The following is a 13,951-nucleotide window of genomic DNA, read 5'->3' on the forward strand; positions in this document are numbered from 1 at the left end:
TACTCTGTGCAACCTTTCATCTTCATCCCTTCAACAGTTGAACAAAACTCCCAGTTCACAGTCTGCAGGCATGAAATGGCAGGAGTCAGCCCAACTCCATCAATGGTCGCTGAAGCCATGCACCTGAGCCATTCGAGTGAATGCAACTCCATTGACTTTGGCCAAGCCTGAAGTGAGCCCTGTGTTACCTGAATTTCCTTTCTTTTGCTTAGGATAAACATTTTGCAAAAGTGGGTGAGGATGAATCAGAACATTCACGTGATGTACCTGATGAAGAACAGTATCCCTATGATACTGTAAAAACTTCCAGCTTGGAGGCAATGCATGCTTTGACAATTTTGCCTGCCAAACCTATACAAGAATCTGAGTATGCAGGTAATTGACTTCTGTGCTAAAACCGAACGGGGTCCTTGGGTTAAATGGGGAAAGCAAGGACCAGATTGTGCTCAGTTTGGTCATTTTTAAAAATATTTAGACCAAGTGCTCCACTGGGTGAAAGATATAGAAAGAAAAATGTGATTGCCATGATAATCAATTGCATATGAATGAATGTAACATTATTTTAAGGGCACCTACCACATCCTTCAGGAATGGGCATTTTGTTTTTAAATAAATTTTCCCAAGGATTGTTTGTAGGAAAATTCTGTATTTTAATCAAGCCAGTGATTTGTTTTACAGAAGGCCCTATTCAAGTCTCATTTTATTTTAGTGCTTACCTATAATATAATGACACAAGCCGCTGTCAAATTTGGGGTAAAGAAAGGTGGCCCCTACAGGCTATGCTAGTCAGCCCTAATAACTACTTTCTAGAAATTTTAAACTCCTGCAAAAAAAAAAAAAGAGCCATAGGCAGAAATCTCAAATATGTACATAAAATGCACCCAACAATAGCAAATAAATTAAATTTAAAAAAACTAAAATCAATTCTACAGCAGCAAATGGGAGAGGTTTGTATAAAGTAGGGGCCTGATTCAGTTCCCACTGAAGCCAAAGTTTTTTCCATTGTTTTCAATGGGATTTACATTGGACCCTAATCAAATTACTGAGCTCATTTTTTCCTTAGATTCCTCAGCGTGTATGAACACAGTATGGGTTCAACTCAGGGTAGACTATGCTGAGTTCTAAACTTATTTCCAGGCTTTATTTGGAAACTTGAAGTAGCAGCACTCAAATGCTTGATTAAATCTTTTCTCCCCCCCTGCTTGCCAATGGGAACATTTCTGTTAGGAACCCTCTGGAAGCATCCTCTGGTGCTTATCTAAGAGCACCCTAGAGTACAGTTACTGCCTGGGGAAAACAATGCAAATTTTGACTGATGGATCCAAAGAAAAGCACATTAAACAAATAGACAGCCATTTTTAGTTCAGTTATGACCTGTAGCTGCCACATTCCAGAAAAGAATCTGAAAATACATTTCAGAAAGACAGACTTTTGTGTTCATGCCCCATTCTGCAATCTTTTATGGGAAATAAAAATACACATTTGAAGTTAATGACTCAGAAAATGTACTGACTTGGAAAAACATGCTCATGTACATGGATGTGTATCAACATGTAGGCACATTTTAGATAAGCATAAATGTGTACTAGAAACAAATATAGGTATTGGGAAGACTTCCTGTTATACCTTCTGAATAAATGATAGCGAACAAGAATATAGGGTGCAGGGAACAGTGTTGGACAGCAGTTTAGGCAGGAAATTTCTAAAAAAATGACTAGTCGGGAGAGGGTTTCTAACCATCTTTTATGATTGTTGTTGCTCTATTGCAGAGGTTTTTGAGAAAATAGGCCAAGTTGCCCCCTCCTGAGGGGTAACGGAGTGGGACTTGACAAAGACATCCTGGTAGAATTCCTCCCAAATGGCAGAAGATGGAGCTTGCCCTCTTTTCCCAAAAGAATTGGCTTATAAACTCCACAGCTCTCTCAGCCCAGGCCTCCTGCAAATCCTATCCTCGAGGCTTTTTTCAATCAATATCAGCTCTGGGCCAGAGAGGCAACACAATAACTCCATGGCAGTGGAGTTGGGCTTGCAGGGACTCCTCTGGCCACTGTTATGTAGCCCAGGGAGCCCCCACTTTCAGGGGGAATTCCCCAATGTGGAGTTTGCACAATAGAAAAGATATAGTCTGGGGATTTATCACCTTTCCCAGATAATTTCTGGGGAGCTACAGGGGAATTATGTGCATCCTCCACAACCCTGATCACACCCAACTTGGATTGCCTATTCCCTGCTTAATACTGCCCCTCTCACCCTACATATATCCCCAATGGAAATTCCTCTGTAGAGCCCTAGAAAATGGGGTGTAGAGCCACAGAAGATAGCTGACACCCTTCTTCAATATAAGGGGTCAGATCCATACCTGGAGGAGCCACTTCCATGTGCCAAAATCATGTGAGTATGGTTGGGACTAATTGCATGAGTAAGATGAGCAGGGAAAGCTGAAGGGTTTGCACATCCTTTATTGTTTCTGAACCAGCCACTAATATCTACGTTGTTGGATCCTCCCATGTCCTTTGCTGATGTTTCAAATGACTGTTCCACTGAATTCAGTGAAATGCCTTAGACGTAGCTTACACATTTGGCAGCTTTAAAGGTGCTGCCAAATATACTTGGGGGCACTCAGCCACCATGAAGTGGCTAACAAACAAACACTATTACACAGCTGTAAGTGGTACACTACAAGTGATGTTCTGGAATGATTAGGTGGTAGTGCTTTATAAATGAATGACTTGACAAAGATTGAATTGAACTTGTCAAAGTACACTAACATTAAATTACTTATGTACTGTTCATAGAATCATAGAAGATTAGAGTTGGAAGAGACCTCAGAAGGTCATCTAGTCCAACCCCCTGCTCAAAGCAGGACCAACACCAACTAAATCATCCCAGCCAGGGCTCTGTCAAGCCGGGCCTTAAAAACCTCTAAGGACGGAGATTCCATCACCTCCCTAGATAACCCATTCCAGTGCTTCACCACCCTCCTAGTGAAATAGTTTTTCCTAATATCCAACCTAGACCTTCCCCACTGCAACTTGAGTCCCCCACTTGCTTCTTGTTCTGTCATCTGCCACCACTGAGAACAACTTAACTCCATCCTCTTTGGAACCCCCCTTCAGGTAGTTGAAGGCTGCAATCAAATCCCGCCTAATGCTGATTTTTAAAAAGGGCTCCAGAGGCAATCCTAGCACTTAAAAGCCAGTGACCCTAACTTCAGTACCAGCAAAATTGGTAGAAACTATAATAAAGAATTGAATTGTCACACACCTAGATAAATGTGATTTGTTAGGTAAGAACCAACATGGCTTTTGTAAAGGGAAATCATGCTTCACCATTCTATTAACAATAACACAAAATGTGGAAATAGCAGAATGCTAATTGACTTTTTTTTTCAATTTTCACCAAAAAGTTTAGTAGCAATTGAACATCTAACTTAATGAATGCCAATGAAAATGAGGTAGGATTAGAGGCTAAAATAGGGAAAGAACAAGTTAAAAATTACATAGACAACTTAGATGTTTGCAAGTCAGCAGTGCTTAATGAAATACATCCAAGAATACTCAAAGAGCTGACTAAGGAGATATCTGAACCAATAGCGATTATCTTATAAAAGTCATGGAAGACAGGTGAGATTCCAGAAAACTGGAAAAGAGCAAATATAGTGCCAATCTAAAAAAAGGGGAATAAGGACAACCCAGGGAATTACAGACCAGTCAGCTTAACTTCTGTACCTGGAAAGATAATGCAGCAAATAATTAAGCAATCAATTTGCAAACATCTAGAAGATAATAAGGTGATAAGTAACAGTCAGCATGGATTTGTCAAGAACAAATCATGTTAAACTAACCTGAGAGCTTTCTTTGACAGGGTAACAAGCCTTGTGGATAGGGGGAAGCGGTAGATATGGTATATCTTGACTTTAGTAAAGCTTTTGATAGTGTCTCGCATGACCTTCTCATAAATAAACTAGGGAAATACAACCTAGATGGAGCTACTACAAGGTGGGTGCATAACTGGTTGGAAAACTGTTCCCAGAGAGTAGTTATCAGTGGTTCACAGTCATGCTGGAATGGCATAGCGAGTGGGGTCCCACAAGGATCAGTTCTGGGTCCAGTCCTATTCAATGTCTTCATCAATGCTATAAATAATGGCATAGAGAGTACACTTATAAAGTTTGCGGATGATATGAAGTTGGGCAGGGCTGTAAGTGCTTTGGAGGATAGGATTAAAATTCAAAATGATCTGGACAAACTGGAGAAATGGTCTGATGTAAATGGGATGAAATTCAATAAGGACAAATGCAAAGTAGGAAGGAACAAACATACAAAATGGGAAATGACTGCCTAGGAAGGAGTACTGTGAAAAGGGATCTGGGGGCCATAATGGATAACAAGTTAAATATGAGTCAACAGTGTAACAAAGTTATCATTCTGGAATGATGTTCACTTTTTTGGTATTAGCAGGAGTGTTGTAAGCAAGACATAAGTAGTAATTCTTCTGCTCTACTCCACGTTGATTAGGCCTCAATTGGAGTACTTGTGTCCAGTTCTGGGAGCCACATTTCAGGAATATGTAGACAAATTGGAGAGAGTCCAGAGAAGAGCAACAAAAATCATAAAGCTCTAGAAAATATGACCTAGGAGGGAAGATTGAAATTTTTTTTTTTTTTGGTCTGAAGAAGAGAAGACTAAGAGGGGACATGATAACAGTTTTCACATACATAAAAGGTTGTTACAAGGAGGAGGGAGAAAAATTGTACTCCTTAACCTCGGAGGATAGGACAAGAAGCAGTGATCTTAAATTGCTGCAAGGGCAGATTAGGTTGGACATTAGGATAAACCTCCTAACAATCAGGGTGGTTAAGCACTGGAATAAATTGCCTAGGGAGGTTGTGGAATCTCCATCACTGAAGATTTTTAAGAGCAGGTTAGACAAACACCTTTCAGGGATGGTCTAGATCAGTGGTTCTCAAACTGTGGGTTGGGACCGCTCAGGGCATCGTGAAGTTATTACATGGGGGGGGGGGGTCGCGAGCTGTCAGGCTCCACCCTAAACCCCACTTTGCCTCCAGCATTTATAATGGTATTAAATATATTAAGTGTTTTTAATTTGGGGGGGGTCACACTCAGAGGCTTGCTGTGTGAAAGGGGTCACCAGTACAAAAGTTTGAGAACCATTGGTCTAGATAATACTTAGTCCTGCCTTGAGTGCAGGGGACCTGACTAGAAGACCTCTCAAGGTCCCTTCCAGTCCTACGATTCTATAATTCCATTATTAGGATTATTTGAGGGAGTCACCTAGCGTGTGGATAAGGGTGATCCAGTCAATAGCGGCCTGGTCTACATTAGAAAATTAGGTTGGCATAACTGCATCACTCAGGGTTGTGAAAAATCTAACCCCCCAACACCCAACTGGCATAGTTAAGTTGACCTAAGTCTCTGTGTAGACAGCATTAGGTCGACAGAAGAATTCTTCCATTTACCTATCATCTCTCAGGAAGGTGGATGACCTGTGTCAGTGGGAGAACCCCGCCCATGGCGCAGGTAGTGACTACACTGAAGCCCTATGGCTGCAGTGGCACACCTGGGCCGTAGTAGTGTTTTAAGTGTAGACAAGCTCATTGTGTACGTGGATTTTCACAAAGTCCTTCATACGGTGCCCCACCAAAGGCTCTTAAGCAAATTAAGTGGTCATGGGATAAGAGGGAAGGTCCTCTCATGAATCAGTAACTGGTTGAAAAATAGGAAACAAAGGGTAGAAATAAATGGTCAGTTTTCACAATGGAAAAAGGGCAACAACAGGGTCCCCCAAGGATCTGTACTGGAACCGATGCTATTCTACATATTCATTAATGATCTGGAACAAAGGGGGGGAAAAGTGAAGTGGCAAAGTTTGCAGAGGATATAAAATTTATTCAAGGTAGTTAACTCCAAAGCAGATTGTGAGGAGTTACAGAGGGATCTCACAAAACTGGGTGACTAGGCAAAAAAAATATGATGGGTTTTAAACTGTTACCAACCAAGAAAGAAATTTTGGATAATCATGGTGAGTTCTATGAAAACTTCCACTTAATGTGCAGCAATGGTCAAAAAGGTTAATTAGCTTGGGAACTATTAGGAAAGGGATAGAAAATAAAACAATATCATAATGCCACATCTTGAACACTATGTCCATTTCTGGTAACCCCATCTCAAAAAGGATATAGTAGTACCGGAAAACATTCAGAGAAGGGCAACAAAGATGATCAAAGGTATGGAATGGCTTCCATGCAAGGAAAGACTAAAAAGATTACGGCTTTTCAGTTCAGAAAAGAGATGCCTCAGAGGGGATATGATAAAGGTCTGTAAAATCATGACTAGTGTGGAAAAGATGAATAGAGAAATGTTATTACCCTTTCACACAATACAAAAACCAGGGGTCACCTGATGTAATTAATAGGCAGTTCATTTAATACAAACAAGAAAGTACTTTTTCACACATTGCATAACTAACATATGGAACTCATTGCCATGGGATGTTGTGATGGCCAAAAGTTCAAAAAGGAACTTGATAAATTCATGGAGGATAGGACTAGTAATGGCTATTAGCCAAGATGGTCAGGGACACAACCCCCACCCTCGGGGCAACCCTAAACCTCTGACTACCAGAAGTCAGAAGTGGAAGACAGGTGGATCACTCTATAAATGTTTTGTACATGCTCCTGAAAGTCTGGTCTGGGCCGCTGTCAGACACAGGATACTGGAGAAGATGGACCATGGTTTGTTCCAGTATGGCAGCTCTTATGTACTCTATTTTTTGCCTTTGTCACAGATCAACGGTATTTAGGAAATTCAGCTACTACTCACATTTCTAGAAACACTAAATCCTCTATCATCATCCAGCCGAAGTCCTCTGACTCCCCTCGAGACTTAGGTGTAAGTAAAGATCATACACAAATATAATTCCTTCTTTTTCTGTATCACTTAATGCTGTGCAAAGTCATGGGAGTTGCATGGCTAAATCCTTGGACAGCTTTTTGAATCAGTACGATTCAGTGTTAAGACCCATATTTTAGCCTGGGCTTTTCACTCACTTTGCCATATTGCCATGCAATATTGCTCTCCTTGTTTCTGTAACTTGTGCTGAATGCAGATGTGTCAGCCATATTAATGTCATGTCAAGAGGAGATTTCTAGGAGATAATAACAATTATGGAATAGATTAAAGCCTAGATTAGTGGCTTTCAATTGTTAACTATTTTATGGTATGAAGAGGCCAAGTGTGTGTAATGGTGGAGGAAATATATGTGGAGAAATCCATTAACTGGCAAGTCATCTTGCTCTGTCAGGAACAGCAGAATTTTATTAGCTATACTTCCATTACTACTGACCAATATCACAGCTAAACATTTTATATTATTTACAGCAATGCAGATATCTTTCAGAGGAGAGCAGAGTCCCAAATGTTAAAGGTACAATTAAAAAAACTTGTTTTGCAATTAAATTATGAAATGCAATTTTCTTATGTGCTGTATATAGGGGGAAGAACCATATACGTCAGGGAAGAAATAAAAGGCCTATATTTTTCAAAATATCAGTCACTTTAAAAAATCATATTACAATTGAGAATCCAGCTTCAACTCAGTAACAACACTGAAGTAATCACTTTCAAGAGGGTACATGTTGTGCCGTTTAGCTCTCCATTCCTCAGAGACAGGCCAGCCCTGTGTAAAACTCAGAGATATAGATAGAAGAAATAGGAGAGGGGAAATATAATATATAGAGAGAAGTGGCAAGTCTGCTACATTCACCTTCTGAGCAATTAGAGAGTGCACTGGAGTCATTCCCGATTTCAGATGGAGCAAATCGAAACAGAATCTGGTTCTTTGCCTAGCCATTCCACTACATACTCTGATAATTTTCTTTTCATTGTAATGCCACCAGGAGTGGCTGTTAAAAACTCAGCCTTTATCAGTATTTACCACACACTGGTGTCTTCTGGTTTAATGCTAATTCTATCTGCATCTCATTTCAAAATCCCATAATTTAGAGATACTTGTAAATGCATCCTCCAATGATTTATTACCTATGGGGTAATTGTATATGATAATTAAGGCTACATTTTAATCACTGGTATTTTTAGTAAAAGTAATGGACAGGTCACAGACTGACATGACTATATACCCCTGGCTAAAACTTGAGTAGGGGGGCTGAGGGTGCTTGGGGGGCAGTCCAGGGGTGCTGTAGGTGCTGGGGGGGCAGCCAGAGGCATGCGGCTTGGGACCCCCGCTGGTGCTGGGGGGGAGGTGGTGGCATGCCACCTAGGTTCCCTGCTGGCACTGGTGCTGGGGAGGCAGTTCACAGCCTGGACTCTCACTGGTGCTGCAGGAGGTGGGTGGAGGGGCTTGCAGGCTCCCTACCCAGCTCTGCGCAGCTCCCCAGAAGCAACCAGCATGTCCCTGCAGCTCCTAGCAGGAGGGAAGGTCAGGGTGGCTCCACGCGCTGCCCTGGCCACAAGCTGCGGGGGCAGTGCTTGCAAGCAGGGGGGCAGAATGCAGAGCTCCCTGGCCCCTCCGCCTATGAGATGCAGGGACATGCTGGCTGCTTCCAGGGAGCCCCCGCCCCAAGGTAAGCACCGCACCACAACCCCCAGCCCTGACCCCCTCCCACACCCAAACTGCTGCTGGCCCAGGGGCTGCCCAAGTGTTCGGACAGTCCCTGAGCCAGCTGCACTGGCTGCTGCAAAAGTCACGGAGGTCACAGAAAGTCACGGAATCCCAGACTTCCGTGACAGACATGCAGCCTTAATTAGGATCAGACACTTGAGTCATTTTGCATAAATTAAAGGAAACGGCCAGCTTTTAGATCCTTTAATTTACAGTTTTACTCTGTCACTATATTAAAATTATATTTAATTTGTTTAAAATAAAAAATATTTCCAAATTTATTGTGACTTTGAGACTAAGTCAGCTCTGGAAGGATTAAATCTTTTTCAAGCTAAATCTTTTTTTATTTCTTTAAAAAGTACAAATCTATTAACAGTGTTAGTGCTGATAATTACACAAAGACTATCTACAATTTGCCATTCCAGGAACAAAAATGAAGTCTAGCTTTATCATTTTTGATATTTAGTGCAAAAGCCAAGTTTTAGACAGTAGTATGTATGAGCAGCTGTGAAGACACAATGCAAAGAATTCATCAATCCTGAAATGAAACAAAATGTATTCCCCTTCCCCTTTTAGGTCCTGCTGTAAAATGAAGCATAAAGCCAAACATACTTTTTGCTGAAATCACAAGTAAGCCAGCAGTATACTAAATAAAGTTTGCAAAAGAGAAAAGGAAAAAAAGGTTAACTACCCTTTAAAAGCAAACACTGATATAGCTCAAGAGAAAACCAAATGAATGGAATGACACAGAACTTGTTTATGGCCCTGATCCAAAACTAATTGAAGTTGATTGAAGTCAATGGGAGTCCTTCTGTCAGCTTTGGAACAGCCCTCACTTCCCCACATTGCCACAATGATTTAAGACCTAATTCTTCAAAGTACTTAAATACATGTCTACCTTTAAGTATGTGCAGGTTGTTTTAGCTGTGTTGTTCCTAGGATATTCAAAGTAGATGAGGGAATATCTTTTATTGGACCAACTTCTGTTGGTGAAAGGTACAAACTTTTAAACCATGCCATGAAGTCAAATGAGAAACATGCAATGGGACTGTCACAGACTGATTTCAATACATTAAAGAGCCCTTATCCTTCAACCCTGATTTGGGGATCAAAGGAAGATTAAAAAATTCTCTGGCTTAATAAGACATTTTTGGCCCTAGGGAGAGCATGCTTGATAGCTCTGTGGCAAGGCTTTGGTTGTACATTGGGCCATGCAATCTAATGACAAATATGCAATGGCAATACAGTAGAGTGATTTCATACAGTCAAGTGCCTTCCTCCTTCATCTCTGACTTGGGGCTCAAAAGAAATCTATAAACTCTACAGGAAATGTTGAAAGCAAACAAATAGGTGAGTTTTGATTTACTGGTTTATATATTTGCAAGTTTTGTACTGGTGTGAAACTTCCTTATTTTGTAGCCAAAAATTTCCTCTTCTTCTCATTTATAATTGCTGTGGAACTGTGGCAGCATGACCTCCACTGTACCCTCTTGTGGCCCCATGTAGCGCAGTGCAGCTGAGGTTCTACCTCTGATTCTCCAGATTCACATTCTTCCCTTATTTTAAGGGTCAGTCAAGATGCCTGCATTCTCCACCAGTGTAGATAAGCTTACTGTCTTGGAGCATCCCTTATGGGGTTGCAGCCACTCTGCCTCTCTCACACCCTTGGAGTTTCTGTGGTCTGGTGTGGTGACTTGGCCCTCTGGTCACACTGAAGTCCCCCCACACACAGACACACACACATGGACTATGCAGAGTCCAAACCAAATTCAAAGGAACAAACCCTTCCACGCTGCCAGGGCTCCGTCCTCAGCAGACTCCACCCCTTTCTCCAGGGGCAATAAAAGTGGGAGGTGTGGGGGGCAGACAGTGCTAGTGCCCCCACAGTGGAAATATTGTGGGGGCTCAGGTCTCATGTAAACTAATGCATGTGTGGGAGTGGTGGAAGTGTGACCACAGGGGTGCCCAGGATCAGGATGAAGAGCAGGTAGGAACTGCTGGGACCCCTCTTTCCAGCCTGAAGCCAGCTGCCCCTGCTATCAAGTCTCAATAGTTCCACTCACTCTCCCTCTGTCCCCCACATTCACAGAGAGCTTCCACTCCCAGACTCTGCAGAGCTCCATCCTGGGACTTTCTTCCTGTATCCCAGCTTCTGTCAGGCTGCTGACAACTCAAGGCTTTCACTCTGGGGTCTTTTCCCTTGTCTGATTCTCTCCAGGATAGGTTCTTTCCCTGGTCTACCCTAGGCCATTTGTCTGGAGGAGGTTGTCTTTCTCCCAGGCCTACTTCAGGAGTCTCCCTTACCTCTGCTGCCCTCTCACTTCCAGGCCAGTCCCACGTGGTAAGATACTGTCTGCATCTCCTCTGTGGTTCTTTTCCCAGCAAGACGAAATACCAAACCATTTCTCTCTGCAGCCTCCTTTCTAACTCTCCTGTCTTCTCTTTTAAGTTCTTCTCCTTCCCACCTGACTCCTCCTCCAATTGTATCAGCTGTTCATTAAAAAAACCCTTTCAGAAAAACTTCCCAGATCAGCCCCAGCCAATTGTCTGGGGTGTGGACCAGCCCCACCCCCTTAAAGGGGCCAAGTCACCCCATGACTGAAACCCAAAAGTGTACTAGAAGCTTTTAAACTACAAATAGCCCTTTCTAGCTGGGGGAGCAATACACTTGGATTGGTCTCTAAGAAGTGAAAGAAACTTTTCTCTTAGAATGGTGAGGAAAAATTCCCAACCGGAGGATGGTCCACTATTTCCTCCAGTTTCTACTGCTGTGTAGGTACTTGACCCTCTCAAAACTGTAGTCAATGGACTTTGGATCAGGTGGGCAAACATGTTATCTTGTAACTATAGACCTGATTCAGCAAAAACACTTAAGCATATGCTTAACGCTAAGCACATGTGGAAGTGCTATGCTAAACTGAGCCCTGAATGCAGAAATATTATTGAATCATAAATAACATTCAGTTGATTATACAAAGCCTACCAAAAGTCTGTTGCTACTGAACAAACTTGCACAGCACAAAAGAAATCAGCAAGCTGAGAGCAAGAAGACATGGAGTTTGGTCAGGGAGAAGTTTGCAAAGTTGGAAATCGGAGAAAGACTTGCTGAAAATCTCTGGGTAAGGATAAAAAAGGTAAAAAACGAGGGTGATGTCATGGTAGGCCTCTACTACAGACCACCTAACCAGGAAGAAGAGGTGGGTGAGGCTTTAATTTAAACAACAAAATAATCCAAAGCACAGATCTTGGTGGTGATGGGGGACTTCAACTACCCAGACATCTGCTGGGAAAATAACACAGCAGGGCATAAATTATCCAACAAGTTCTTGGAATGTATTGGAGACAATTTTTTATTTCAGAAGGTGGAGAAAGCTACTAGGGGAGTACCTGTTCTAAACTTGATTTTGACAAATATCAAATAGGGAGGAACTGATTGATAATTTGAAAGTGGAAGGCATTTGGTGAAAGTGATCATGAAATGGTAGAGTTCATGATTCTGAGGAATGGTAGGAGAGAAAACAGCATAATAAAGATCATGGATTTCAAGAAGGCAGACTTTAGCAAACTCAGAGTTGGTAGGTAAGGTAGACTTGCTTCCCATGGTAAGGGGAAAAATGATTCAGTGATTTTATAAGTTGTTTGCTAAGATGCAGATCTATTTGTTCTTGCCCCCTTTCCTTACCAAAGATAGCAACTTGATGGGTGATGGCCCATAGGCTTTGACACCTCACTGGGCATCAACTTATCCTTTGTCTTTGAGAAACAGGTTTACCTACTCCCCAGACCTGTCTGGTAAACACACTTCAGTGATGATTTCATCTTATCTTCACAACTCCACATATAATGTTAAGCACATTTTACCACAATATTATTGACCAGTGAGTTATTAGTTTTCAAATGACATGCCACGCGATGTATTTTGTACAAAAATTATTACAGTAGCATGTAGGGTGTGAGTACAGGGGTGCATTCGGTCCCACCAGTTTCCTTAAAGAGGCCAAGTGTGGGGGGAAGTTCTCCAAAGGCTGGTGACTAAAAGGAATCCTCTCTCCAACTGACAGTAGAGGGACTGCAGAGCCACTCTGTAGCCACAGTCTGGCTGGAGAAGGAGTTGATGGTATCCACCTTATAAGTTTTCCCTGGTGGTTAGTGCACTCTCCCCTTGGATGTGGGAGAGACAGATTTCATTTTCCCCCTTTGTCTGATGAGTAGAAGGAATTTGAACGGAGCCTCCCATCTCTTAGAAGAGTGTTCTAACCACTGAGCCGTGGAACATTCTGGACAGTCTGATGTGGATCACCTGCAGACTCTCATGTTGAAGTTGGTCCACTGTGGATTGAACTATGAAAGAGACCTGGGGGGAGAGGGCAGGTAAAGAGCAAGCAAGAGAGACAGACTCTGTAGCCTGGTGGATAAGGAACTCACCTGGGAGGTAGATGACCCAAGATCCAGTCTCCCTACTCAAATGACTGTAAGTATTTATCCAAAATGGAACTGCTTCACCAGCAGAGACTGAGGGTAACCCACATCAGATTATCCTATATCTCAATAGTTAGCACACACTCCTGGGAGGTAGGACTAGGCTAAAAGTTATCTGATGGACTCCTCCTTGGCTGTTTTGTGTGAGATAAGCACCTAACCCACCTGACTCCGGGATGGGGGTTCCCAGTTGTAGATCTGTAGCACAGATACACGTTTCAGAGTGGTAGCCGCGTTAGTCTGTATCAGCAAAAATAACAAGGAGTCCTTGTGGCACCTTAGAGGCTAATAAATTTATTTGGGAACAAGCTTTCATGGGTTAGAACCCACTTCATCAGATGCATGGAGTGAAAATACAGAAGCAGGTATAAATACATGAAAGGATGAGGGTTGCTTTACTAAGTCAGTCTAACGAGAAATCAATTAACAGCAGGATACCCAGGGAGGAAAAATAACTTTTGAAGTGGTAAAAGAGTGGTCCTCTACAGACAGTTGACAAGAAGGTGTGAGTAACAGTAGAGAGAAATTAGTATTGTAACGACCCAACCACTCCCAGCCTCTATTCAGGCTTAATCTGATGGTATCCAGTTTGCAAATTAATTCCAGTTTTGCAGCTTCACACTGGAGTCTGTTTTTGAAGGTTTTTTGTTGAAGAATTGCCACTTTTAGGTCTGTTCGCCTACTGGTTTTTGAATGTTATGATGCTTGATGTCAGATTTGTGTCCATTTATTCTTTTGCATAGAGACTGTCCGGTTTGGCCAATGTATTTGGCAGAGGGGCATTGCTGGCACATGATGGCATATATCCCCCAGGTTCCCATCTGCATCTTTA

At 42.2% G+C, this 13,951-nt stretch overlaps 1 protein-coding gene across 1 annotated transcript in view; it reads left to right on the plus strand.

Moving 5' to 3' along the window:
* The window catches only part of CLNK (cytokine dependent hematopoietic cell linker), a gene marked incomplete at both ends in the record, with an annotated part of 148,918 nt that overhangs the window by 95,706 nt on the left and 39,261 nt on the right, over nucleotides 1-13,951 (plus strand). Inside the window, 2 exons of the mRNA XM_084625768.1 lie at nucleotides 213-375; nucleotides 6,808-6,911. Of these exons, the coding sequence (XP_084481894.1) occupies nucleotides 213-375; nucleotides 6,808-6,911 (267 nt within the window). The remainder of the gene's footprint in view (nucleotides 1-212; nucleotides 376-6,807; nucleotides 6,912-13,951) is intronic.

This window comes from Lepidochelys olivacea (assembly GCF_965140295.1).
Source record: "Lepidochelys olivacea isolate rLepOli2 genome assembly, chromosome: 4".
In the NCBI taxonomy this organism is placed as follows: domain Eukaryota; kingdom Metazoa; phylum Chordata; order Testudines; family Cheloniidae; genus Lepidochelys; species Lepidochelys olivacea.